At 43.4% G+C, this 26774-nt stretch overlaps 2 protein-coding genes across 6 annotated transcripts in view; both read left to right on the top strand.

Moving 5' to 3' along the window:
* LOC138823648 (CMP-N-acetylneuraminate-beta-1,4-galactoside alpha-2,3-sialyltransferase) overlaps window positions 1-26774 on the top strand; it is a 184330-nt gene that overhangs the window by 119331 nt on the left and 38225 nt on the right. The gene's annotated exons all lie outside the window — the stretch shown is intronic.
* LOC138823647 (large ribosomal subunit protein uL11-like) lies at window positions 8246-8900 on the top strand. The gene has a single exon (XM_070017094.1). The coding sequence runs from the start codon at window positions 8342-8344 to the stop codon at window positions 8837-8839; it is 498 nt and encodes a 165-aa protein (XP_069873195.1). The 5' UTR covers window positions 8246-8341; the 3' UTR covers window positions 8840-8900.

Here is a 26774-nt window from a genome sequence, read left to right as displayed (position 1 = left end):
CCCACAGTTGCTTTCTCCACTTCTCTATGTCCCACTTTGAATATGTGTAGTCTATCCTCTGCTCTTGTTCAGATCAACAAAAAGCACTTACTAACAAATGCCACAGATAGATAGACACGCCCCTTTTCCAATGCTCTTTCTCTCTTCTTTGTCTACACTCCCAATACTCCACTGAATCTCTGATGAGTTCTTTCTCAGTTTCTGCTACAAACAATATCCTCCTACCCATCTACCCTGTACTGTTGGTAGCTTCCAGGTTTCAAGTTGGCCCTCCTCTTCTCCCTACATTAATTCAGCTAATACACAAGAGGTGGCCACTCTCAAATATTTCTCTACTGGTCTCTAACCTAAAGAAATCCTTAGCCAGGTGCTGGTAGCTCACGCCTATAATCCTAGCTACTCAGGAGGCTGAGATGTGAGGATCACAATTCTAAGCCAGCCCAAGCAGGAAAGTTCATGAAGACTCTTTTCTCCAATTAACCACCAGAAATGGCGCTGTGGCACAAGTGGTACAGTGATCACTTTGAGCTGAAGAAAGCTCAGGGACAGCATCCTGGCCCAGAGTTCAAACCCCACAACTGACCCAAAAAAAAAAAAAAAAAAAAGAAGAAGAGAAAAGAAAGAAAGAAATTGTGCTTCCAGCTAGTTAGCTCTACTTGGATGATTTCAGTGCATTTCAAATTTATCCAGGTGTGGTAATACAATGTACACCTGTCATTCTAGCATTGAGAGGCTAAAGCAGGAGACCAGGGTGACCTACATAATGAATTCTAGGCCATCCTAGGCTACATGAGGAAACTGTCTGGGGCCTGGTGGGGGGAGGGGGGGGGAATGCAGTTAAAAAACTCAGACTCAACCCCAAATAGCCAATAAATCAAATTAGTCCACATTACTCGTTTCAGTACATGATACTTCTGTCAAAAATCTAGAAGCTAGGGGCTGGAAAGGTGGCTCAGTGGTAGAGTGCTTGCCTTGCATGCATGAGGCCCTGGGTTCGATTCCTCACATAAGCAGAAAAAGCTGGAAGTGTTGCTGTGGTTCAAGTGGTAGAGCACTAGCCTTGAGCTGAAGAGCTGAGGGACAGCGCCCAGGCCCAGAGTTCAGGCACCAAGACTGACAAAAAAAAATAATAATAATCTAGAAGCTAGTCTTTCTCCTTCCCTACTCAAATATCCAGGCAACCGTAGAGTCTCAGCATTTCTGTAATACTGTAGTATATCAGTTCTCTGAAGTCTGTCCCTTGCCCTGTACCCAGTCCCTTGAAACTCTCCCACTCAATAACCTGGATCTTCATCTTTTTACTAGTTCTTCATATCACCATTTTATTTAATCCCACTATTTCTCCAATTCCTTAAGGAAATTGCTACAAAAACAATCTAATGATAGTAGTTACCATTTCATTTACTTAATGAAGTGCTACATATTTTTCAAGATGCTAGTATCAGCATGTATAAAATACTAAAATTTCCCTCCTAAAGTCTTACACCCTGCAACGGACCAGCTTGGCCGGAGCACTGGGACTGACGGGACAGGGATCTCGGGATAGGTGGGCAAGGAATCGGCAAAGTGACAGACACAAACTCAAAAGAGTTGCATCTGAGTGTATCTTTATTGAAGAGAATTAACATCTTTATATAGTGTGTGATTGTGACATAGATTCTTTGTTTTATTTAAGCACGTAATCAATTTTTAAGAAAAGCAAAGCATTAATGAGTTACATGAAAATTGATGACTATCCCACCAACTGTTTGAGCTAAGTGGTGCGAAACAAGTCTAGCATATTGTTTAATACAATGCATCATCTATTCAGCCTTTTTATGTTTAATAATTAACAAACCTAAGACAGGGCTATACTTACATTGTACTCTTTTTATTTTTTCCATTTTTTTAAATTTTTTTTTTTTTTTGGTCGGTTGTGGGGCTTCAACTCTGGGCTTGGGCGCTGTCCCTGTGCTCTTCAGCTCAAGGCTAACACTCTACCATTTGAGCCACAGCACCACTTCCGGTTTTCTAGTGGTTTTATTGGAGATAAGAGTCTCATGGCCTTTGTTGCCCAGGCTGGCTTTGAACCGTAATCCTCAGATCTCAGCCCCCCTGAGTAGCTAGGATTACAGGCGTGAGCCACCAGCTCCCGGCTTTCCATATATTTTCAAGTCCCTTTGAAACCATCCTAAAAACCACTTCCAGGTTGAGTCAGGCATTCTCCGTTTCCTATTATTTTAATCCCAATATTTGTTCACATAAATTTCTAATTGTTATTTTAAACTATCTTGTTGTTGGGAGGGGGGAGGCTGGGAGGGGAGGTGAAGGGTAAACAAAGGAGGAGGCTGCAATGCTTGGTAAGAAATGTATGCATTATCCTGCCCATGTAATTGTAACCCCTCTGTACAGTATGTTCTCAAATAAAATAAAATAAAACAAAAAAAAAACTATCTTGTTGTTATTTTAATAATAAACACCATAATGGTCTAGAGCTGCCTAATCTTTTTTTTTTTTTTTCTTTTTTTTTGAGTCTGGTCATGGGGCCTGAACTCTGGGCCTGGGCGCTGTCCCTCAGCTCTTCAGCTCAAGGCTAACACTCTACCACTTGAGCCACAGCGCCACTTCTGGCTTTTTTTCTTTTTGCTTATGTGGTGCTGGGGAATCGAACCCAGGGCCTCATGCATGCAAGGCAAGCGCTCTACCAGTGAGCCACCTCCCCAGCCCCATATCTGGAAATTTTAAATTTCTATGTTTACTATGAGTGAGCAGCAAAACTGGTTGTGAAGTTGCAGGAGCTTCTGGAGGCAGCGTCACATCAGATGATATATTGATTGGGGCATTGTCCACATTTAATCTTTGGTCCTAGTCTTTATTATTCAGAGAAGCCATTTCTATTGGACTGGAAAGAAACAACATGCTCTCTTCGCAGATCAACAGAAAAATAGCCAAAACGAGAATAAAGGCAATCAATGTACAGCCAAGAAGAATATAATAAGAATAAAGGTAGAGGCTATAAAGGTGCAGCCAAGTGTATAGGAAGCCTTGAACCAACACCCCCTTCCTGCAGGCATGCTTCCTTGAAGCTTAGGCTTTGCCTGGCGCGATCTCTCACGCAGACTCCGCAGGAGGTGGCGTGGCAACACCCCACTTCAGATTCAGCAAACCTGTGCATATGATAGCCCCATGTCAGAGCACCGGCTATGTGCTGTAAACACTGTGTGTTCATGACCTCAATTAGCCTTTATAGCCTTGTGATATAAGTGCTGTTGTGTCTCTTTTATAGATGAGAAAGCTGTCATCACCAAGATCACAGCAGCAGAGGGCCAGAATCAAACTCACCCATTCCCCTTTCTGCCCTGACTTATAGCTCTGAACCATGTATCTAGTGGGGAACACAGGTCCTTTTTGTTTGGAGGATGTGCTCAATACTCTTGGTAGGTTCTTCCCAGCTGGCCTTTTCTCTGGGAAGAGCAAAAGTACTAACTAAAACTTTTCTGCAACCCTCAGGAGCCAACAGACTGAATGTCTTTGATCTGGACTCTGGCTTAAAGCTAAAAGAATTGCCATCTGTGTCCCATTAGTTTCTCTGCTATCCACTTCTTCCCCCATATGCTCCTTAGCATCAGGTGTTCTGACCTCCTTTGAAAACCAATCCATTTTCTGTTTTTAAACTAACTTTACATCTTGCATTACTTTACCCCTCTACCTCCACTATTTAAGGCTCCCTATATAGCTACACACACATCCCATCTCTTTCCTTCTTCCAATCCTTAGAGATAGGACTGTAGTAGATGGCCAGAGCTATGTTTTCTTTGGAAAACTCTCCTTCCTCAGATGCCTAGAGCCACACACTGCTTTGCACAGTGAATATTATAGACGCACTGCAAGCTTTTCCCATTACACATTTACATGCTGCATAAAGGCTAGGTCTCAACTTCTAGCTGTTGCTGATAGGTTCAGGTGCACCTTTTCACCTAGTCCAGGTCAGGACCTGAGTCGTCTTACCCTCCAGTAACTTCTGCCTGAGGCCAGGCAGAAACTTCAGTAGAAAGCCACAGACAGGTCAACAGTCTGTTTGGGGCCAGTTGTGTGCTAACTAATCAGAAGCAATACAAACTGATCTGCAACAAGATTTAAAAAAAAAAAACTGAAAACAAAAAATGGTCTTAGAGATATTGGTAGCAGTTAGAGTAAATGTGTGTTGGTAAATCTACTGATTTAAAAATAGGGCTTACAGCTGGGCATCGGCTACTCAGGAGGCTGATATCTGAGGATTGTGGTTTGAAGCCAACTGGGAGAGGAACGTCTGTGAGACGCTTATCTCCAGGTAACCAGCAAAAAGCCAGAATTGGAGCTGTGGCCCAAGTGGTAAGAGTGCTAGCCTTGAGCAAAAAAAGCTCAGGGATAGTGCCCAGACCCTGTTCAGATCAAGTACCAGGATTAATGCGTGTGCTCACGTGTGCGTGTGCACATACACACACCTACACACACAATAGGGCTATTATTTTACATGTGCTTATTTCTCTTTGTGTAAAAGAATTAACATGTAAAAGCCAAAATTGACTGGTCTCTCTACATAGATGGCTGAGAAGTGTTGAGCCCTGGTGGAAAGAGATGGGTGTTAACAATTGGGGCTAGTGTGCTTAACCTCTCACAGCATCCCAGTCCCCGTGTATTCTGCACAGGCTAAGGCTGAATACATGGAGACAAACACTCATCTAGTGCATGTGCCTAGAGTGGTGAAGCAGAGGCGGTCTTTTCACTATTGAAATGAGGGTTGGCTGATGCCTGAAGAAGGACCCTTCCCCAGGAAGCATAGGACTTCAGTAGGAAAACCAGACATGCTCGTAGGAGACCCAGTTTGGGACTCAGCTCCTTGTGGCCAGAGAGCAGGTACCTGTCAATGTTTAGCAGCATAGTCCCACATGAACACAGGCAGGAAGGCTGCATTCCTGTGGTATTTGAAGATTGAGCTTGTCAGATTAGCAGCTTTGCTTTTCTTGGTTCAGGTACAAGATCCCCACATGGGGAGCTCTGCTGTTTGTGAAGAGCAAAAGCAGGTGAATGCCTGGAACATGATGCTGGCACTTCTCCCAAGCTGTGTGAGGCTCCTCAGCAGTAAGAAGGACCCAAGTCTCAGCCCCGCCCACACAAGTCCCACAAGGGATGTAACAGCTTAGCTTGGCAGAAAATAGACATTGTCCTGCTTTCTCTGCTCTGTCTGCACCTGGAGAAAGAGTTCACTGTGTGGGTTCCTCCCTGAGTAAATAAAGCTAGAGAGGAGTAACAAGCCTGGCTAAGGCCTTACCTCTTCCACTGGGAGCAAGACACCCATCTATACCCAAGCCATCATAAGAGCTTTCTGCTCTGTTCTCATAGACTCGGGCAAATGAAGTAGCCAAATGAGACCCTTTGGTGGGGAAAAATTCATGGCAGTGTCATCAAAGCTGGCTGACTGACCCAGCTGTGACACCTCTGTGCCTTTTATTTTGGGGGTAGACCTATGCCTCACTCATGAAATTTCCAGGGTTTAGAAGGAGTTTACAACAGCAGGACAACTTGAGAACATCACTGGGAAGCAGATCAGATGTTGCTTCAGTTTCACCATGCTGCTCATCAGCCTTTCAGACAGTGTCTCAACCCAGGCCGAGCTGCAGAGCAGATGCCCTAATGGAAAAGACCATCAAGCATGTGCTTGGGCCTGGACTTAGAAACCTACTCCATGGGTCATATCTAGGGATGGCTTAGTACCTGCTGTTCCCACTGGCCCTACTCTCTTGTGTTCAAGATGACCGTGAGCATTGACCTTCTGGCCAAATAAAGGACTGTTCCCACCTCTTTCCTCATCTCCCCATCCATCCTCTTGTACACTGCTAGGACCAACAAGAAGGACTAAGCTTAGGACTTTTGTCAGTTTTACGTTCATACTATTAGGGTGTTTTCGGCCCTCTTCATCTCCCTGTCCCTACTCCTATTCCAGTCTCTTACAGCCTAGAGGCTGTTGCATGTACAGGTGTCCCTCATAACCAAGTGTCTTCCCCCATGGGTTTCTCCATACTCCTACTGCCAAGGGAGGAGACACTGAGAATAACTTATGAGCCTACAGTATTCCCCCAAGGAAAAGATTCCTCCCTCTGAAACAATGATCTTTTTTTAAAATAGTGAGCTGCTAACTCTAATGGAACCAATATTTCTTGCTTCCAGTCTTCTTGGGGTAAAATGAAGAAAAATACAAAGGCAGTAAAGCAAAGTATATCAAACATGCTCCAGACCTGAAAGTGTGGGGAAGTCTGGTCATCCATGAAAGTGGGCTCTCACCCAGCTCTGTTTCCAGGAGGCTCCAACAGAGTTGGCCAAGCAGCGCTGTTAACACAGACTGTCAGCTGTAAATAGGGTTCAGGATCAGCAGGAAAGAGTACACCTGATTCCATCTATTTTTGTTGCAGTCCTTAGGGACTCCATGGAAAAGAATTTGCTAAAGAAAAACAAGTCAGCCATACTCTACCTGTAATCCAGGACCAGCCATTGTGTACTTACAACCCAGAGCCAACCTCTGGGCAGAAAATCTCTTCCCTGCCCAGGAAAACAAACCATTTCTGAAGACAGCTTGCGGGTTGACGGCAAAAGTATAGCCTAGAGACCTGGGCTATAAGACTTTAGCCACCTTATTCCCTCCAGCTGGAAGATGCTCATTTTGGTTTTGGGTTTGTTTTGCTTTTTTCCACATACCTGGCTGGGCTAATTACTTATTATATATCAGACCTTTTTGGGTCTGGGTTTCAGGAAGCAGGGAGCTTTGTAGCTGGACAAAAGTGGTCTGGTAATGCTATCTTAGCAATGACTGAATGCACCTAAGAACTTTGCTTTCTCAGTCCACTCAAGTGAAAAGAGCTTAGGATATGAAGTCAGGCATTTGTCACTTAGCTAAGTGTATGACCTTGGGCAAGTTCTTTAGTCAGGCTGAGCTTCAGCTTCCTCATCTGTAAAATGGGAATAGCAGACCCTACCTCATGTGCAGTTGTAGGGTTTATGTGAGATGACATAGTACTCAGCCAAAGGAAGTGAGTCTTTCCACCTTACCTACTTTGACTCTACTGATACCTTCCAGTAATACATCCTGCCCTGGCTAGAAGCTGTCAGGACTTGTGTAGACTGTGTGTACAAACCCAGGTGATTGGCATTTGTTGATACAGGAATGCCGTCACATATCAGGAAAATGGCTGTTGGCAACTCTGGCTACACAGGATGCAACTGATAACTTGTAATTTAGGTTTTTTTTTGGGGGGGTTGTTGGTTTTAAGAAGCCTCTGACCACCTGACAGAGCTGTCAGGGCACCACACCACAGATGTCTCCTGGTACCTAGCCCTCAGGCATTCCCCTGCCTGTAAATCAATCTGTTATACCTGTGTATTATGCATGCTCTTCCCCAGTTGGGAATGCCTCCCTAGTCTTGGTTTTAACCACTGTTTTATTTTGTAAGCAATTCAGTGTCACTGGTATCAAACATTGCAGTCTCTGCTCATGAAACCGCTGATGGCAGGCAGCTCCCTTGTGTGAGGGCCTGGGTCAGCACTCAGTGTAGTGTACTCTCCATGTATATGTAACATTTGAAAATTCCCTTCTCGTGTTCACCTTTAAAACTCCAACTCAGATGTCACATCCTTTGTGAAGATTTTCCCACAGCTCTTTGTATATCTCTCTGTGTAACACTTCTGTGTGTATTGAATTGTACCCTCCTTGGTCCTCCACTTATCCTTGTTTGTTTGTTTTTTTTTTTTTTTTTTTTTTTTTTTTTTTTTTTTTTGGGTCCGGTCATGGGGCCTGAACTCTGGGCCTGGGCACTGTCCCTCAGCTCTTCAGCTCAAGGCTAGCGCTCTACCACTTGAGCCACAGCGTCACTTCCGGCTTTTCTTCTTATGTGGTGCTGAGGAATCGAACTCAGGGCCTTGAGCATGCAAGGCAAGTGCTCTACCACTGAGCCACCTTCCCAGCCCTTATCCTTGTTTTTAAATTACCCCATGTTACCACTTATGCAGAAACAGCTTCTATTTCCCTTGCCTTTATTTGTCCTGTCTTCATAATCCTTGAAGCTGGCTTGGACTTGGGGAGAGTGGGGGATTCTGATGTGCTCCACCATGTCCAGGCCTACTGTACTGTACTATGCAGCACTTTGGACCTCCTGTTTAACAACAGCAGTAACACTGACAGTAGGAAGAGTCTAAAATTAACTCTGTGAATGTATTAAACTCTAGATAAAAAAAATAAACTCTATTTCGTCTTTCGGCTCGGAGGAGGCAAAGGTGCAACTTTCTTCGGTCGTCCCGAATCCGGGTTCATCCGACACCAGCCACCTCCGTCATGCCGCCTAAGTTTGATCCTAACGAAATCAAAGTCGTGTACCTGAGGTGCACCGGTGGCAAGGTTGGCGCCACATCCGCCCTGGCCCCCAAGATCGGCCCCCTGGGTCTGTCTCCAAAAAAAGTAGGTGATGACATCGCCAAGGCCACAGGGGACTGGAAGGGTCTAAGGATTACAGTGAAGCTGACCATTCAGAACAGACAGGCCCAGATAGAGGTGGTACCTTCTGCCTCTGCCTTGATCATCAAAGCCCTAAAGGAGCCACCAAGAGACAGAAAGAAACAAAAAAACATTAAACACAGTGGAAACATCTCTTTTGATGAGATTGTCAACATTGCCCGGCAGATGCGGCACCGATCTTTAGCCAGAGAACTTTCTGGAACCATTAAGGAAATCCTGGGCACTGCCCAGTCTGTGGGGTGTAATGTTGATGGCCGCCACCCTCATGACATCATAGATGACATCAACAGTGGTGCAGTGGAATGCCCGGCTAGTTAAGAAGCACAAGAGAAACTATTTCAATAAAAAACATCAGATAAAAAATAAATAAATAAATAAACTCTAGATCACTCTTCCTTCTGAGCATTGAGTTGATGGCTTCCCTTAATAATTAAAACAATCAAGCCGGGCGCTGGTGGCTCACACCTGTAATCTTAGCTACTCAGGAGGCTGAGATCTGAGGATCGCGGTTCAAAGCCAGCCCGGGCAGGAGAGACCATGAGACTCCTATCTCCAATAAACCACCAGAAAACCGGAAGTGGCGCTGTAGCTCAAGTGGTAGAGCCCTCGCCTTGAGCTGAAGAGCTGAGGGACAGCGCCCAGGCCCAGAGTTCAAGCCCCACGACTGACAAAAAAAATAAAATAAAATAATTAAAACAATCAGCTGGGCGCTGGGGGTTCTAACTACTCAGGAGGCTGAGATCTAAGGATCTCAGTTTGAAGCCAGCCTGGGTAAGAAAGTCCATGAGACTCATATGTCCAGTTAACCACCAGAAAATCGAAAATGGCAACATGGTTCAAGTGGTAGAGCACTTGCCTTGAGCTGAAGAGCTCACAGACAGTGCACAGGCCTAGAATTTAAGCCCCATGACCGACAATCAAAATTATAGTCCTGTTTGCTCTTTTTATTGTTGGGTGGTTGTTGTTGTTTTGTGCTGGTCCTAGAACTTAAATGAAAATCCTTGCAGTCTTGCTTGGCTTTTTCTCTGAAGGCTGGTGTTCTACCACATGAGCCAGACCTCCACTTCTGGCTTTTTGCTAATTAATTAGAGATAAAGAGTTTCTTGGATTTATCTGCCAAACTGACTCTGAACAGCAGTCCTCAGATCTCAGCTTCCTGAGTAGCTTGGGTTACAGGTATGGCCTGCAACCCAGCACGCAGCTCCCTTTTTGTTCACTCTTGCAAGAAAGGGGTAGGTACCAGGCACTACATAGATACTTGACAAATGCAGACAGACCCCAGCTCAATACCTGGGGAAAGTAAATTGAAATTGTAGTTCAAGATACTTACAATAATAAGTGACATTGAAAAGCAGAAAAGGCCAGGTGCATTCTACTCAGGAAGCTAAGATTTTTGGATCGCAGTTTGAAGCCAGCCCAAGTAGAAAAGTCTGTGAGACTCTTATCTCCAGTTAACTACCCAACAGCTAGAAGTAGAGTTGTGACATAAGTGGTACTAGCCTTAAGCACAAAAGCTCAGAGACAGTGCCCAGGCCCCTGAGTTCAAGCCCCAGGATTGGCACAAAAGAGAGGAGGCCCCAAGTCTGCCCAGGCTGAAGGGTACCTCACAGTAGTTCTGTGGGCTCTGGCAGAAACCAAAAGATGACAGCTTTGGAGCCTCAGAAAAATTGGCTTGTGAATGACTTTGCATAGACCAGGGCTACAGACAAGCAAATGACATCTGAAAAGACTCCTCTGAGCCAGTTTTGTTGGCACATTCATCCTAGTCAAGCACAAACAAAAGGCTGTTGATGACATTTCTGCTGCACAAGTCACGAAAAGCTTCAGGCTGAGGGTGAGCAATTCAGAGACCATAAAGAATGAAGAATGGCTTGTATAAAGTATGGTTCCATCATTAAGCCAGCATCCACCCCCTAGCATTGGACATGTCTACACAGTGTGTGGACTGAATCCTGGGAGCCCCTTGCAAAGAATATCCTCAAGGCATGAAAGAAAGGTTCCTGAAGGCTGGAACCAGGCCTTTAGCCACACTCATACCTCCCAGAACCTCATCTGAAACCTGCCTGTGGTAACTATCCAACCTACTCCTGAGCCCCAGCAACGTTAGGTAGATTCAGCTCTGTTTCCAGCCTCTGAGCACCCACTGTCTACCAAGCCCTTTGTAGACCTCTGAGGGACAGTGACAGACAACAGATGCTCCCTCCCAGGATTTACATTGTGGGGACTGCAAGGACAAAGCAAGCTTAGGTTGCTGTACATGCTCTCAGAAGGCCATCTGACCAAACTGGAGTTTCCTTCAGGAGATGCTACCTGTACCCACTGCTGGTGGGAAAGGAGAAATTGCAGCAGTCACCACTCACCATGTTCTACTGCAGCATTTGTCACTATAGAATGCTGTCCTCACAGACTGAAAACCAATTAGGGAGCTCTTGGGTTACCACACTACTGCATTACCCCAGAGAATGAACCTGGCCCTCCCTTACCCAGGCACCTGCTACATAACCTATCCAGATAATCTGCATAGCTCACCTGACCCAGTCCTGTTAACTAACCACCCTCCACTGCCCAGGAAAAGCTTGGGCAATATACCCAAGCATCTTGGTCTGCAGATACCCCTGAACAACAGGCATGCCACCCATCCTCAGGCTACCCCAAAATTAGCTAGGAATCCCATTCACCATTAACCCCTGAAAGCAGCCACACGTCTTAGTAACTTAGTCCACTGAGCTACCAGGAAGCAGTCATCGGTTACCTCTTGTGGATCCCCTTGTCCAGCTTGGTCCCTGTACATCCTTCAGACAGGAGGGCAATCAGCTTAACTGTTAAGCACACTGAGGCCATACTCACTTGGGAGGAGAGAGAGAGAATGTGTACTTTTCTCTGAGGTTGGCTTACCTCACTTTTAGATTATTATTCTAGGTTCATCCATTCCCCTTCAACTGACACAATCTTATTCTTTCTAAGGATGAGTTAAATTCCATTGTGTATATATACCATATGTATTGCTCCACTCATCCATTGTAGGCATCTGGGCTGTTTCCATAATTGGCAATTGTGAATAGTGTAGCAGTGAACATGGATGTGCAAGTGTCTTTACCAAATCCTGATTTGTAATGATCTGGGTAGATGCCAAGAGTGGTATGGCTGGGTCAAAGGGATGTTCAATGTTTAACATTTGGGCAACCTCCAAACTACCTTCTAGAGTGGTTGTACTAGTTTACATTCCCACCAACAGTGCACCACTTCTCCACCAGCATTTGTTGTTCCAGTTCTTCATGTGGCTAATTTAACAGGTGAGATGGAATCTCAAAGTTGATTTGATTTACATTTCTTTTATGGCCAGGGTTGTTGAACATTTGCTCATGTGTCTATTTGCAATTCTTTTGAGAAGTCTCTCTTAAGCTCCTTTGCCAATTTATTGTTTTATTAGCTTGGGAAGGTATTAATTTCTTGAGCTCTTTGTCTATTTTGGATATTAGTCCTTTGTCAGATATATTGCTGGTAAAAATTTTCTCTCAGTCTGTTGTTTAGTAACTTTGTCCTTTGTTATGCAGAAACTTTTTATTTTAATGTTATCAAGTCTATTTACTGTGCCCCTGGGACTCCTTTTTGAAAGTACCTACCTGTGCCTATAAGTTCAGATGTTTTTTCTCCATCTTGCAGTAGTTTCAAAGTTTCAGGTCTTACATTAAGGGCTTTGATCCACTTTGAGTTGATATTGTTGCATGGTGAGAGGTCCAATTCTAGTTTTCTACATATGGATGTCTGGTTTTCTCTTTTTCTATCATACGTTTTTGGCGCCTTTGTCAAATATCATATAACTGTAAGTATACAGCTTTAGCTCTGGATCTTCTAGTCTATTCCATTGATCTTCAGACCTGTTTTGTGCCAGTACCAAGATGTTTTTGTTATTGTAGTTCTGTAGTAGAGCTTGTTGTGTGGGATCATGATACCAAGGTCTAATCTTGCTCGGTAAGGATTTTACCATTGAACTACAGTCCAGCCCAGACTGTCATCTGGGATTTTTTTTTTTTTTTTTTTTTTTTGCCAGTCATGGGGCCTGAGCTCTGGGCCTGGGTGCTGTCCCTCAGCTCTTCAGCTCAAGGCTAGCACTCTACCACTTGAGCCACAGTGCCACTTCTGGCTTTTTCTGCTTATGTGGTGCTGAGGAATTGAACCCAGGGCCTCTTGCATGCAAGGCAAGCACTCTACCACTGAGCCACCTTCCCAGCCCATCATCTGGGATTTTTTAATGTTTGTTTTGTTTTGTTCCGTTTGGGCAGTGCTGAAGTTTGAACTCAGCTAGGCTATTATACTCTTATGCCATGCCTTCAGCCCATTACTACAGAGGTCACCTGGTACAATGGTAGAGTCAACTGATCTGTCCAATCCACAAAGGATGAAAAAATAAAGGATACTGCCAAAGGAACACAGTGTCTCTAGCAAAACAAAACTGACAAAAAGCTTGGGGAAAAAAATGAAAATAATGATTTAAGGAACCTTAGTGAGATATAAGAGAATCTAGACTGATGATGAAATAATTCAGTGAAATTAGGAAGACAATCCATTATATTATTGAGAAATTCAGCAGAGACAGATCTTAAATAAATAAATAATTATTGTAACTAAAGAAGTCAATTTAAAAAAAGGTAAAAAGTAAAATTAAGAACCTCAATGGCAAGATGGATCCAGTGAGACAAAAGAAGATAAAATACTAGAATAGAAAGGAAAAAAAAGTGAAGAAAGCTTTTGATGCAGTTAAGCAGCAGTCACATAGTGGGTATTATAGAAGAACTAACTTGTTTAACATCTATTTAATGACATAATTTTTTGGAAATATGAGCATCAAAGTTCAGTAGAGTCAAAGGACCCCTAATAGATTTGGCCAAAAAGGAAGTGTGTGTGTGTGCGTGTGTGTACCAGTCCTGGGACTCCGACTCAGGGCCTAACCACTGTCCCTGAATTTTTAGCTCGAGGCTAGCACTCTATTACTTTTGACCTACAGCTCCACTCCTGGTTTTTTGGTGTTTAATTGGAGATAAGAGTGTCACAGACTTTTCCTGCACAGCCTGGCTTTGAAGCAGGATCCTCAGATCTCAGCCTACTGAGTAGCTTAAGATTACTGGTGTGAGCCACTGGTGCCTGGCCAAAAAAGGATAAGATACCTGGATATTGCAGTTCTAAAACTAACAACAACAACAACAACAAAAAGACAAAGAGAAAAATCAAAAACTATGAAAAGTGTCAAGTCATACTATTAAATGTAATCCCTAATAGACTACAGCATTCTTCTCTGTAGAAGCCTTACAGTTCCCACTTACCTACCGGATTATAGACTGAAAGTCCTGAATTGAAGGAACAACAATAGAAACAACCTACCAATCAAGAATACTACTATACCCTGCAAAGCTGTACTTCAGAGATGAAAGAGAAAGTATTTTAAAAACAAGCAAAAACTTGAGAGAATTTGTCACTGTCAGACTTACCCTACAAGTGATGCTTGGCCTGCAAGAAGTCTACACTAGACATGACAAGATGAGAAGCACCATCTGAAGGCACAGGGAATTTCAAAATTCACTGGTAAGGCAGATATACAAAGGGGAGAAGAAAATAAAATTTTATCAAAGCTGAAAACCATGGAAACTCATCCTTGCTTTCCTTTAAGCCACAGTGACTGTGGGTTACAGTCTTGAGCTATGAAGCTCCTAACCAGAATGGTCCTCTGGAAATTTTATTCCCTCAAAACTTGTCCCCAGCTGGGCACTGGTGGCTCATGCCTGTAATTCTAGCTACTCAGGATGCTGAAATCTGAGAATTAGAGTTTGAAACCAGCCTGGTTAGAAAAGTGCCCATGAGACTTGTCTTTAATTAGCCACAGAAAACCAGAAGTGGAGCTGTGGTTCAAAGTGGTAGAGTGCTAACCTTGAGCAAGAGCTCAGGGACAGTGCCCAGGCCTTGACTTCAAACTCCATGACCAAAAACAACAACAACAAACTTGTCCCCAGCCAAGTGCTGGTGGCTCATACCTGTAATCCTCGCTACTTAGGAGGCTGAGATCTAAGAATCACAATTTGAAAGCCAGACCAGGCAGAAAAATTGATGAGACTCTTATCTCTAATAAACTACTCAGAAAAGGCTGAACAACAACAACAACAAAGGCATAAGTTGTAGAGTGCTAGCCTTGAGCCAAAGAAGCTCAAGAACAGTGCCCAGTCCCTGACTTCAACCCAGGGTCAACACACACACATACACACACACACACATACACACACACACACACACAACACACACACACACACACACACACACCTTCAGTATTAAAGCCAAGGTTGCCCCCCATAGAAGTGCCCCTATATATATCCTTAGTTCCTTGACATTACCAAGATACAAAATGGTTTAGTCATTGCATCTCTGGAAAGCTGTACTCATACATCAAGAACAAGTTTGCTCATTAAAGCAGGCAGTAAATATTAAAAATTAAAACAACAACAACTTCCAAGCCAGTGCTGGTGGCTCACGCCTGTAATCCTACCTACTCAGGAGGTTGAGATCTGAGGATCAAGGTTCAAAGCCAGCCCAGGCAAGAAAGTCCGTGAGACTCTTGTCCCCAATAAACCACTAGAAAACCAGAAGTAGCACTGTGGCTCAAGTGGTAGAGCGCTAGCCTTGAGCTGAAGAGCTGAGGGACAGCGCCCAGGCCCAGAGTTCAAGCCCCACGACTGACAAAAAAAAAAAAAAAAAAAAACCTTCCAACAATTTAGAAATTTCTTATTTGCTGAATCTTGGATCAAGCTTGCCTACAAAAGTAGGCACATAACCCATGGAACTGAAGCAATTAAGGGCAAATTAACTGGGACTGCATAAAGGGAAAGTATGGCATACACTGTGGGATGCCTCTAAGATGATGTCACGATTCTAAGAGTTCTTGTTCGGTGTCACCTCTGCACCAGGTTCATCATTGGGAAATAGCAGTTCTTCAGTCTGTCAATGAAGTTTATCAGAATGCCTTAGCAGATTCTCTTTTTTTTGTTTGTTTTTGTTTTTGTTTTTTGGTTGTGGGGCCTGAAATCTGGGTCTGGGTGCTGTTCCCCAGTTCTTCAGCTGTCGAACAACGCTCTACCACTTGAGCCTAAGCCCCACTTCCGGCTTTTTCTGCTTATATGGTGCTGAGGAATCGAACCCAGGGCCTCATGCATGCAAGGCAAGCACTCTACCACTGAGCCACCTTCCCAGCGCCAGCAGATTCTCTTTCATTGGTCTGACTATAAAATTGGAAAGGTAACATCAGAAGTGTTGAATTACTATTTTCAGAACCATTTTATAAGTGCAAGAATGGCTTTGATTGGACTTGGCATGAGTCACACAGTTTTAAAGGAAGTTGCTGAACATTTTCTCAATGTAAGGGGCACACTTGGTTTATCTGGTATTAAGGCCAGATGAAATTTGAAAACAGATAGACAAGACCATCTTGTCCATACTGCTTTGGTAGTAGAAAATGCTACCAACAGAAGAAGCAAATTCACGTAGTATTGTTTAAAAAAAAAAAAAAAGTTTGACTTTATTTAAACACTTCAAATAAAATCCATACTAATAGCTAATTCTTATCTAATTCTACTAAGCATGTCCCCATCCAGGGAAGTTCACAAGGCACATCACTTGATCTGGAGGTCAAGGGAAGTCCGCTGAGGGTGTCCTCCAGGCTGCTCCGAGTCACTGAAAGGAGAAGTGGCCGCCTTGCCTGGGCAGGCTCCAGCGGAGAGTTGGAGTCACCTTGCTCTGGTGACTCAGGCTGTCTGTCTCCTCACATAGTAGTATTCATTAGCATGTCCCTGGTTTTGTATCAAAAGGGACAGCAGTGCCCCTAGCTCTCTATTAGCTTATTGCAAAGGAAATTTACCAGCCATTGAATGTTTCTACTTTCAATGCTAGTTATTCAAATTCGGATCTCTGAGATTTACATGATCTCCTAGGCTGCAGCTGCTAGAGACATCAAGGCTATCTGTAGCCAAGTAATTGCTTGAGGAAACCTTTCCAGGATAGATGCCCAAACTCAAGAACCAAGTAAATGCTGGATACCTAATGTCAGTGGAGTCTTCTGAGGGTTTCCTGGATAAGTTGGGTCCAGTGCTCTAGTAGGTTGTTATTACATGCTGCCATGCCATGTACCATCCTTCTCCGGATTGACTCAGTGATGCTTCTGGCATTAATGCTTTATAGGATTGGTTTCTGTCCAGAAGTGACTGGCAGCAAGTGGAAACTTGGGGCATATGCCCTTTGCTGATGAGTTACAGTACTGAGGGACATTTTAAAGGGGTGAGAGCTGAACATTGTGCTAGCCCAAAGCAGCAACTAGATAAATATCTAATTTCTAGCATTTATCTTTTATTTTAATGTGATAGGATACTTAAGGCATAACTGCAGGTAATTATTTCCATGACCTAAAGTCAATAAAGCAGTTTGCTTTAAATACATATATAAATACACATATATATGTATATATGTGTGTGTATGTGTGTAATATATATATATATATATATATATATATATATAGAGAGAGAGAGAGAGAGAGAGAGAGAGAGAGAGAGAGAGAAAGCCACTAAACCTCAAAGATGAGCAAGAATGGGAGAAAGGAATAAAGTATATACAGATAACCAGGGCAGGGGGAAGGGGGGAATTAACAGAATAACAGGAGTATGTCTTTATTTTTATTTGATAACTTTGAATGTAATCATATTAAGTCCCTTAATTAAAATATATAGACTTTCTGAATGGATTACAAAACAAGAACCAATAATATTCTGCCTGTTAGAAATTCAGTTGCGCTGGGCACTGGTGGCTCACACCTGTAATCCTAGCTACTCAGGAGGCTGAGATCTGAGGATCATGCTTCAAAGCCAGCCCAGGCAGGAAAGTCCTTGAGACTCTATCTCCAATAAACCACTCAGAAAACCGGAAGTGGTGCTGTGGCTCAAGTGGTAGAATGCTAGCATTGAACCGAAGAGCTGAGGGACAGCACCCCGGCCCCAAGTTCAAGACCCATGACAGACAAAAAAAAAAAAAAAGAAAAGAAAAGAAATGCGGTTGCTCATTCAGAAGTTTCATACAGAAACTGAAAGTGGAGACCTTTAAAAGTGGGAATAGCTATACTTAGATAAAATAGGCATTAAGTGAAAAATGATAAAAAGAGACAAAGGAAATTACTACATAACAATAAAAGGTTTAGTTCAACAAAATTAAATGACAGTTGCAAATATATGTGTACTCACTGTTAGAGCACCCAATTAAGAAAGTCATACATGGGGGCTGGGAAGGTGGCTCAGTGGTAGAGTGCCTGCCTTGCATGCTTGAGGGCCCTGGGTTTGATTCCTCAGCACCACATAAGCAGAAAAAGCCAGAAGTGACACCTCTGGCCTTGAAGCTCAAGCAAACCTTGAGCTGAAGAGCTGAGGGACAGCGCCCAAACCCAGAGTTTAGGCCCCACAATTGAGAAAGAGAGAAATGAAGGAAGGAAGGAAGGAAGGAAGGAAGGAAGGAAGGAAGGAAGGAAGGAAGGAAGGAAGGAAGGAAGGAAGGGGAAGGGAAAGAAAGAAAGAAAGAAAGAAAGAAAGAAAGAAAGAAAGAAAGAAAGAAAGAAAGAAGAAAGAAAGAGAAGGAAAGAAAGAGAAGGAAAGAAAGAGAAGAAAGAAAACCAAACATTACTGGATCTAAAAGGAGAGATAGACTCTAACATTATAATAGCTGAGGATTCAGTAGTCACTTTCATCAGTGTACAGCTATCTGGTCAAAAACTCAACAAAGAAACATCTGATTTAACCTGTAGGCCAAATGGACCTAACAGTCACAAAACATTTCATCTAGCCACTGCACAATATATATTCTTCTCATCAGCACATGGAACATTCTCCAGGATAGACCACAGACATGTTAGACCACAGACAAGTCTCAACAAATTCAAATTTTCAATTCAAAAAGAATTGAAATCACAAGAAATATACTCATTGCCTTACTGATGTAACTACAACTTCACTGTAGAGCATCTTTACAAAAAAATAAAATTTAAAAAAAAATAAAAAAGAAATGAAATCAGCCAGGCACCAATGGCTCATACCTATAATCCTAGCTGTTGTGGAGGCTGAAATCTGAGGATTGTGATTCAGAGTCAGCTCAGGCAGGAAGGTCTATCAAACTCTTATTTCTGATTAACGAGCCAAAAAAGCCAGAAATGGAGCTGTGGCTCAAGTGGTAGAATGATAGCCTTGAGCAAAAAAGCTAAGGGACAGTGCTCAGGCCCTGAGTCCAAACCCCAGGACTGGTGCGCACGCACGCACACACACATGCACGCACGTGCATACACACACACAGCATTGAAATCATAGTATGCATCTTCTCTAACATCAATGGAATAAAACTAGAAATCAAAAGAACTTATAAATTGTACAATCACATTGAATTAAACAACATTGTATTCAGTAACTACTGGATCAGTGAAGGAAATAAAAGAAACTGAAAATTTTCGAGAAACAAATGTAAATGGAAACACATCTTAGCAATTCTATGGAATGCAAAAAAAAGTATGAAGAAGGAAGTTCACAGAAATAAATGCCTATATCAAAATTTTAGAAAGAAGCTGGTCACTAAAGTTCATGCCTGTAATTCATGGTACTCAGTTTGCTAAGATCTGGAGAATTTTAGTTTGAGGCCAGCCTGTACAGAAACATTTGCTAGACTCCATCTCCAAAATAGCGGTGTCACCAGATACTGGTGGCTCATACCTGTAATCCCAGCAACTCAATAGGCTGAGATTTGAGATGCCCAGTTTGAAACTAGCTCAGTCAGAAAATTCTGTGAGCCAGGTGCTGGTGGCTCATGCCTGTAATCCTAGCTACTCAGGAGGCTGAGATCTGAGGATCCCGGTTCAAAGCCAGCCCCTGCAAGAAAGTCTGTGAGACTCTTATCTCCAGTTAACCACCAGAAAACCATTGGTGCTGTGGCTCAAGTGGTAGACCGCTAGTCTTGAGCTGAAGAGCTGAGGACAGCACCCAGGCCCAGAGTTCAAGACCCACGACCAACCAAAAAAAAAAAAAAAAAAAAAAGAAAAAGAAAAAGAAAAAAAGTCTGTGAGATGTCTAGCTCCAATTAACCAGCAAAAAGAAAATCAGAAGTGGATATGTGACTCAAGTAGTAGAGCATCAGCCTTGAGCTAAAAAGCCAAGTGAGAGTTCGAGGGCCTGAGTTCTAATTCTAGTACCAGAATAAAAGATAAAATAAATGCCAGGCGCTGGTGGCTCATGCCTATAATCCTAGCTATTCAGGAGGATCAGATTGGAGGATCGCAGTTCAAAGCCAGCCTGGGCAACAAAGTCTATGAGACTCTTATCTCCAGTTAACCACCAAAAAAACAGAAGTGGTGCTGTGGCTCAAGTGGTAGAGTGCTAGCCTTGAGCTAAAGAGCTGAGGAACAGCACCGATGCCCAGAGTTCAAGCCCCATGACAGACCAAAAAAAAACAAAACAAAACAAAAAAGAAAACAAAAACGCAAGTTATATGTGGTTGCATACCTACAATCCCAGCTACATAAGAGGTCATAGGTAGGAGAGTTGTGGTCTCAGCCAACCTGGGCAAAGATTAGGGAACCTATCAGAAAAATAACTAAAGCAATAGAGGCCTGGGGTGTGACTCAAGTTTTGAGGGCCCACCTAGCAAGTGTACCTGAGTTCAGGGTATATAGGTAATCAAATGTTGAATACATTTGATCCAAAAATCTACTTCTAAATATGAAAAATAATCACCTGTGCATACATTAGTATAATATGTCTTTTATAATTTGTATATAATAATAGTGAAAAATTGGAAGCAGCCTAAATGTCCCCTAGCCAAGAATGATTAAAGTATTATGGCCATATGACAAAATTAGTATGTAGTTATGAAAAATGATAATGTCAAACTATATTGGCTGACATGATCCCACAGTTTATAGTTAAACATTTTAAAGGAAGTTATAAAATAGGACATCTAAGCTAATTTTATATATGGAGGGAAAAGTCTGGAAGCTTTCAAACACAAGAACCTCCCAATAGCAAATTCCAGTAGACCTTTGTGTGGCCTTCATGTCTTTGACTGAGCTCTCTTGGCTTTTGACATTATTAACCTCTTTTGGCTTCCTCCTTGCCTTCTTTTCCTGACCTTAGTTTCATAGCCTGGCACTCAGGACTGAATTATGGCAGACTGAGTCCTGGGAGAACCCTTCAGGACCAGAAGTATTTACAGGGCACTTATGGGCAAATCTTGCTGGAAAGGAGCAGCCCAAGACAGTATTTCCCTGACCCTTAGTCCTTTTGAGTCCACATAATTCTTCTGGAATAAAACCCTTCCCAGGGTCTCTGCATACAAGTGTCCTCTTCTTGCCCACCTCTCCCACCCTCTAGCAAGTTGCCTGGCTATCCCCTCTCTCCCACGCCTTCTGGTCAATCAAAGGGTTATTTTTAACAGGGTTGTGTATACCATGCTTAAGTCCTGGCAAAATATCAGCACTTCAGAGTAGACACTCAAGATGGAAATAGTCTCCCACAGCCTCTCTCATTTCCAGAGCTTTTCCTTTTAAAGAGAGAATAATTTTTCCAAATGGTAGAAGTCCTACAATAAAAAGTGAACATTGGTTCAAGAACATCAGTTGTGTTTTTGGTCGTCATGGGGCTCGAACTCAGGGCCTAGGCGCTGTCACTGAGCTCTTTCAATCAAGGCTAATGCTCTACTACTTTGAGCCACAGTGCCACTTCTGGTTTTCTGGTGGTTAATTGAAGATGAGTCTCGCAGTCTTTCCTGCCTGGGCTGGCTTTAAACCTCAATCCTCAGATCTCAGCCTCTTGAGTAGCTAGGATTACAGGCATAAGCCACCAATACCCTGCTCTGAACAGTAGTTTTGAGTGGCCAACTCAGCTTTGGCCGTGAAGGTTAGGCTAGATGGGGGGCTGGACCTGCTATCACTTTGGACCTGGCTTCAGACCAGGGTAAGCCCACAGAGAGGATGGCATCTACTACTTTACTAGGCTTGTGGTAAAGGGCCCTTGTAACCCAGAATTATGGAGGTTAGTCCATTCCCCTTTCCCAATAGCTGGAGATTCTGGACCTGCAGAAGCAGTCCCTCTATTTCAAGATACTCAATAATCAGAAACCTTTAACTGAAAAGCCAGACTGTGCCTTTCTATAATTTTCTCCTGTGGCCTTCGCTCTGTCAGCAAGAGCTGCACAAGACAAATGTGACTCTTCCCTGCATCATTCACTCAGGGATTCAAAACCAGTGACTGTGTGGCTGCAAGTCTCTATGCTCAGGAGGATGTTATATGGGGCCCTCCTTATTTCACCAGTCTCCTTCTTTCAGTTTGTTCCATTTTATTACTGTTTACTTTTAGGATAGAATAGTCGGACAGAGCATAAAAGACAAGTATCTCCTCGGTTTTGATGTTTCTCGTATTGACTGACACCCAAAAGATGCTGCTTTTTTAGTTGTCATGTCACACTGACCAAAAACTTTTTTTTTTTCAGTGTTGGAAATCAAACCCAGTGACTTTCATTATGGTAGGGGAGTTCTCTACCACTGAGCTATATCCCAGCCCATATATCCATTATGTCTGTATGTGCGTGTGCGTATGCACCGTGTGTGTGCACAGTGTGTGTACACAGTGTGTGCGTGTACATATGTATCACACAGATACATCTTATTCATGCCACATGATATTTATAGAAGTGTACAATGAGGTTCCATGTTCCCATCTAAGAAAGACCACAGACAGACTGGCATTTCATATCATATAACCAAGGAGCTAGTGCAGGACTCTGCCCTTTCTAAGCTTTACGTTCATCAGCACTCCTGATCAGATGAATGATGAGCCTCATTCTACCCAGATCTCCTGGTAGACATGGATACAGTAGGGCCTTATGGAACCTAGACATTTTTAATAATGCTTTGAAGTTCTCACCAGGACTGAAGGCTCCAGCCATGCTAGAATAATTCATGCCAGATGAGAAGCTGGCTTTGGACAATTACTTCCTAAGATCACTTCTAGTGGGAAGAGCAGCAGCCTCCTTGGAATGAGGTATCCAAATTACTGGATAGGCTGTACACTCTAATCCAGAGGGGCCCAGAAGAACTGAAATGGGAAGCTCTGGACAAGAAGCTTAGGGATTTAGCCAGGCAATGTTGTTGTATAAACCTTTGAGAATGAGACATTAGCCTCATAAGTGGGTGCTGTTAGACCTGCTTGATGGGGTATCGGACAGAAGCCTCACTCTGAGGCACAGCGCTCCTCCCTGGGCCTTGGATATGAAGATCAGGTGTGAAGATAAGACTCCTGGAAGCCTAAGTTGTCCTTTGGGACCCTCAGCTTCCTGGATCAGAACAAAGTAGCTCACACCTAAGCAGAAAAATCAGTGTCTGGAGTGGTACTGAGCCTGGCCTGGAGCTGAGGGAATCCTGTGGAGGTGGCTGGTGAGGCTGTTACCGCTGTACTCCCTGAGGGAGAAGGAGGGCAAGGCTGATACCAAAACTGGGAGGGGAGGGAGGGAGGTGAAGGAAACTGACAGTTATTGAGCAACATGGTGTGCCAACAACTTCCCATGCCTTATCTCATTTCATTTTCATAATCACCCATAAGGTAAGAGGTATTCTTAGCCCTATTTTACATTCATTCATTCAACAAGTTTTTACTGAGTGCCTGTTAAATGCCAAGTTCTACTCTACTCACTGAAGATAGAGCAGCAAGGGACACTGAAGACACTCCTGGTTTCATGGAGCTCATGCTTGACCAGAGACACAGGCAAAGAAAGAAGATAAGAAAGGAACACTGGGATATTAAGTACAGGGAAGCACCAGAGAAAAACTAAGGAGGAAAGGGGAATAGAAAGCTAGAAGTTTTTTGTTTGTTTGTTTTTTGGGTTCGGTCGTGGAGCCTGAACCCTGGGCCTGGGCGCTGTCCCTCAGCTCTTCAGCTCAAGGCTATTGCTCTACAACTTGAGCCACAGTTCCACTTTGGCTTTTTTCTTTTTGCTTATGTGGTGTTGAGGAATCGAACCCAGGGCCTCATGCATGTAAGGCAAGCGCTCTACCACTGAGCCACCTTCCCAACCCCAAAAGCTAGAAGTTTTAAAGCTACCTTTTAAACAGGAGGATTAGAAAAGGCCTCTATGGGGAGATGACATTTAACTAAAAACCTGAGGCCACAAAAGTTGGCCTTGGCTACAAGTATGAACACGAAAGAAGGGAGGGAGCCCGGCATTCGAGGATCACAGTTCAAAGCCAGCCCAGGCAGAAAAGTCCGGAAGTGGCACTGTGTATCCAGTGATAGAGCACTCACCTTGAGCTGAAGAGCTTAGGGACAGTGCCCAGGCTCAGAGTTCAAGCCCCATGACCAAGAAAAGAAAGAAGAGAAAGGGGGAGGGTGGGGAGGAAGAGGAGGGAAAGGGAAAGGGAAGAAAAGATAGCAATCTTGGATATAAATGCAGGCCAGCAGGTTGAAGCTGATAAGCATTCTGTTCTGATCTTTCAGTGCAGTGGGAAGTAGGGTCATCTATTGGGAATGAGAATGAATGAGGAGGTGAAATGTGAAGATTAAGTGTGCTAGTCCTCCTGAGAGAAAGAGAACACTAGGCTGATAATAATATAGTATATGTAATGCTGGCAGCATAAGCACCATACTTGAATTGTGAATGAGACTAACTGCTGTGTATTTGCCTCCAGATAGCCACATTCAACTATACTAGTAGTAGTTGAATTTAACCAAACTTACATTTTCACTGAGAGGAGCAAAGAAGCTAAGGAGATTGAAAGGGAATGGTTATAATGATGGATTTGAACTTAAGGTAGATGAGAATGGCAGTAAGAATATGAGGAGGTGAAGGACAGTGAAAAGATAGCAGATGATCCTTTGTGTTGAAAATTGCCCAGTGACAACAGTGGGTGAGCTATAGGTATGTACATAAGGGAGGGTATCCGTTGAGATTGAGATTAGAGCTGGGCACTGGTGTCTTATGCTTGTAATCTAGCTACTCAGGAGGCTGAGATCTGAAAATCACAGTTCAAAGCCAGCCCAGGCAGAAAAGTCTATGAGACTTTTTATCTATAGATTTGGGCAGAGGTAGATCTCTGATCTCACTTGGCAAATGTTTATTTAGCCCTTAAGACAGGCACAATTCTAAGTGCTGAGAGATGTAGCAATGAACAAAATAGGCAGCCCCTTGTTCGTAGAGAGCTTATAGTCTTCATACAATCATAAGTAGCTGGGCACCAGTGGTTCATGCCAATAAACCTAGCTACCCAGGAGGCTGAAATGTAAGGATCGTAATTCAGAGCCAACCCAGGCAGGAAGGTTTGTGAGCTTCTTATCTCCAAGTAACCACCAAAAGACTGGAAGTGGAGCTATGGCTCAAGTGGTAGAGTGCTAGCCTTGAGCAAAAAAAGCTCAGGACAGCGCCTAGGCCCTGAGTTCAAACCCCAGGACCAGCACAAAATAATAGTTATTATATAATAATAATTATTATTATATAATCATAATCAAGTATACCTGGGAGAGAATAAACAGTGAATGGGATAATTTTACATAGTGAAGAAAAAGTAGCCAGGAGCTGGTGGCTCATGCCTGTAATCCTAGCTACTCAGGAGGCTGAGATCTGAGGATCATGGTTCAAAGCCAGCCCAGGCAGGAAAGTCCATGAGACTCTGATCTCCAATAAACCACTAGAAAACCGGAAGCGGCGCTGTGGCTCAAGTGGTAGAGTGCTCGCCTTGAGTTGAAGAGCACAGGGACAGCGCCCATACCCAGAGTTCAAGCCCTACGACCAACAAAAAAGAAAAAAGAAAAAGAAAAGGTAATCCCACTTAAATGGAAAACTTGGAGAAATCTTTCCTGAGGAGGTACTGTTTGAACAGAAGGCTAAATGTAAACAAAGAGCCAACCTTGAGAAAGACCCAGACACAGGAAAAATTGGTTGTTTTAAGTAGTAGACAGAAGCCAGTATACCACAGCAGCACGAGGAGGAGGAGCTGAGGCGAGAGAAGAGGTAGGTAAGACGTAGGCGCTATATCCTGTGGTTGGGCTCCAGTAGGAGGAATGGTATTGTATGGTGATATTTAGGACTGTCACTGACTTCTCTGAGAGAAGGGCAAGAGTAGAAACTGGCCATAAATGACCGTAGAAGTCAAGAACTGAGCCGGGCGCCGGTGGCTCACGCCTGTAATCCTAGCTACTCAGGAGGCTGAGATCTGAGGATCGCGGTTCAAAGCCAGCCCGGGCAGGAGAGACCGTGAGACTCCTATCTCCAATAAACCACCAGAAAACCGGAAGTGGCGCTGTAGCTCAAGTGGTAGAGCGCTCGCCTTGAGCTGAAAAGCTGAGGGACAGCGTCCAGGCCCAGAGTTCAATCCCCACGACCGACAAAAAAAAAAAAAAAAAAAAAAAAAAAAGAACTGAGAACTTGGGTTGTAATGGGTGAAGGCAGGTAGGTGAGTGAACTTAGGCTATGTTTAGAGATTATGTCCACAAGACTTGCTGATGAATTGGAGAGGCACCTAAGAAAAGGAGATGAGTCAAGAATGACTCCAAGAGATGCTACTCAATTGGCAAAAGAGAGGTTTATTTGTAAAGAATGAGAATCTGGGCAAATGGAACCAAAGAAGTAAAAGACTGGCTCCTAGGTTTGGGCTTGATCTGCAGTCTTAGTCTAGCCTTTGGCCTCTTCACTCTAAAAGTCAGAACCAAGTGTCTGTGCCACAGTCCTGTGTACCATTGGTATTTACAACCACTTTTTTTAATATGTAGGGAATTTTTAAAATTGTTATTATAAAGGTGATATATAGAAGGGTTATAGGTACATAAGTTAGATATAAGTACATTTATTTTTTGGACGGTGTCATCCTTTCCTTCACTCCCAGTTCATCCATTTCTTTTGATTTCAGAATTCTCCTGTTCTTCCAACAGACCTGCTAAGGATTGCCCAAGTTTGGATTGGAACCATGCTATCGCTGTTCCTGCTTATGTCTCTGGGTTTCTTGGTTCTTGGTACCCCTGCCTGGTGACACACAGGTGCAAGTCTTGGCATCACTGTTACATCATGGTCCCCAGCCTCTGGAATACTCAGTACTGTTCCACTGTCCTTGCCCTCAATGGCTTGCTGATACTGTTCCAAACCCTTACAAATCACTGTTGTCCACACTTCCACTCATAACCCCAAATCCCAGTCTCTGAAATGTCCTCAAGAAGAA

Source organism: Dipodomys merriami, unplaced genomic scaffold (assembly GCF_024711535.1).
Source record: "Dipodomys merriami isolate MVZ:Mamm:240054 unplaced genomic scaffold, mDipMer1.0.p SCAF_121, whole genome shotgun sequence".
Lineage (NCBI taxonomy): Eukaryota > Metazoa > Chordata > Mammalia > Rodentia > Heteromyidae > Dipodomys > Dipodomys merriami.
The sequence above is the reverse complement of the archived record's forward strand: the minus strand, read 5'-3'. Positions and strand labels throughout refer to the sequence as shown.

Coding starts and splice junctions, on each gene's coding strand:
- LOC138823647 (XM_070017094.1), top strand. CDS start 8,342: ATGCCGCCTAAGTTTGATCCTAACGAAATCAAAGTCGTGTACCTGAGG.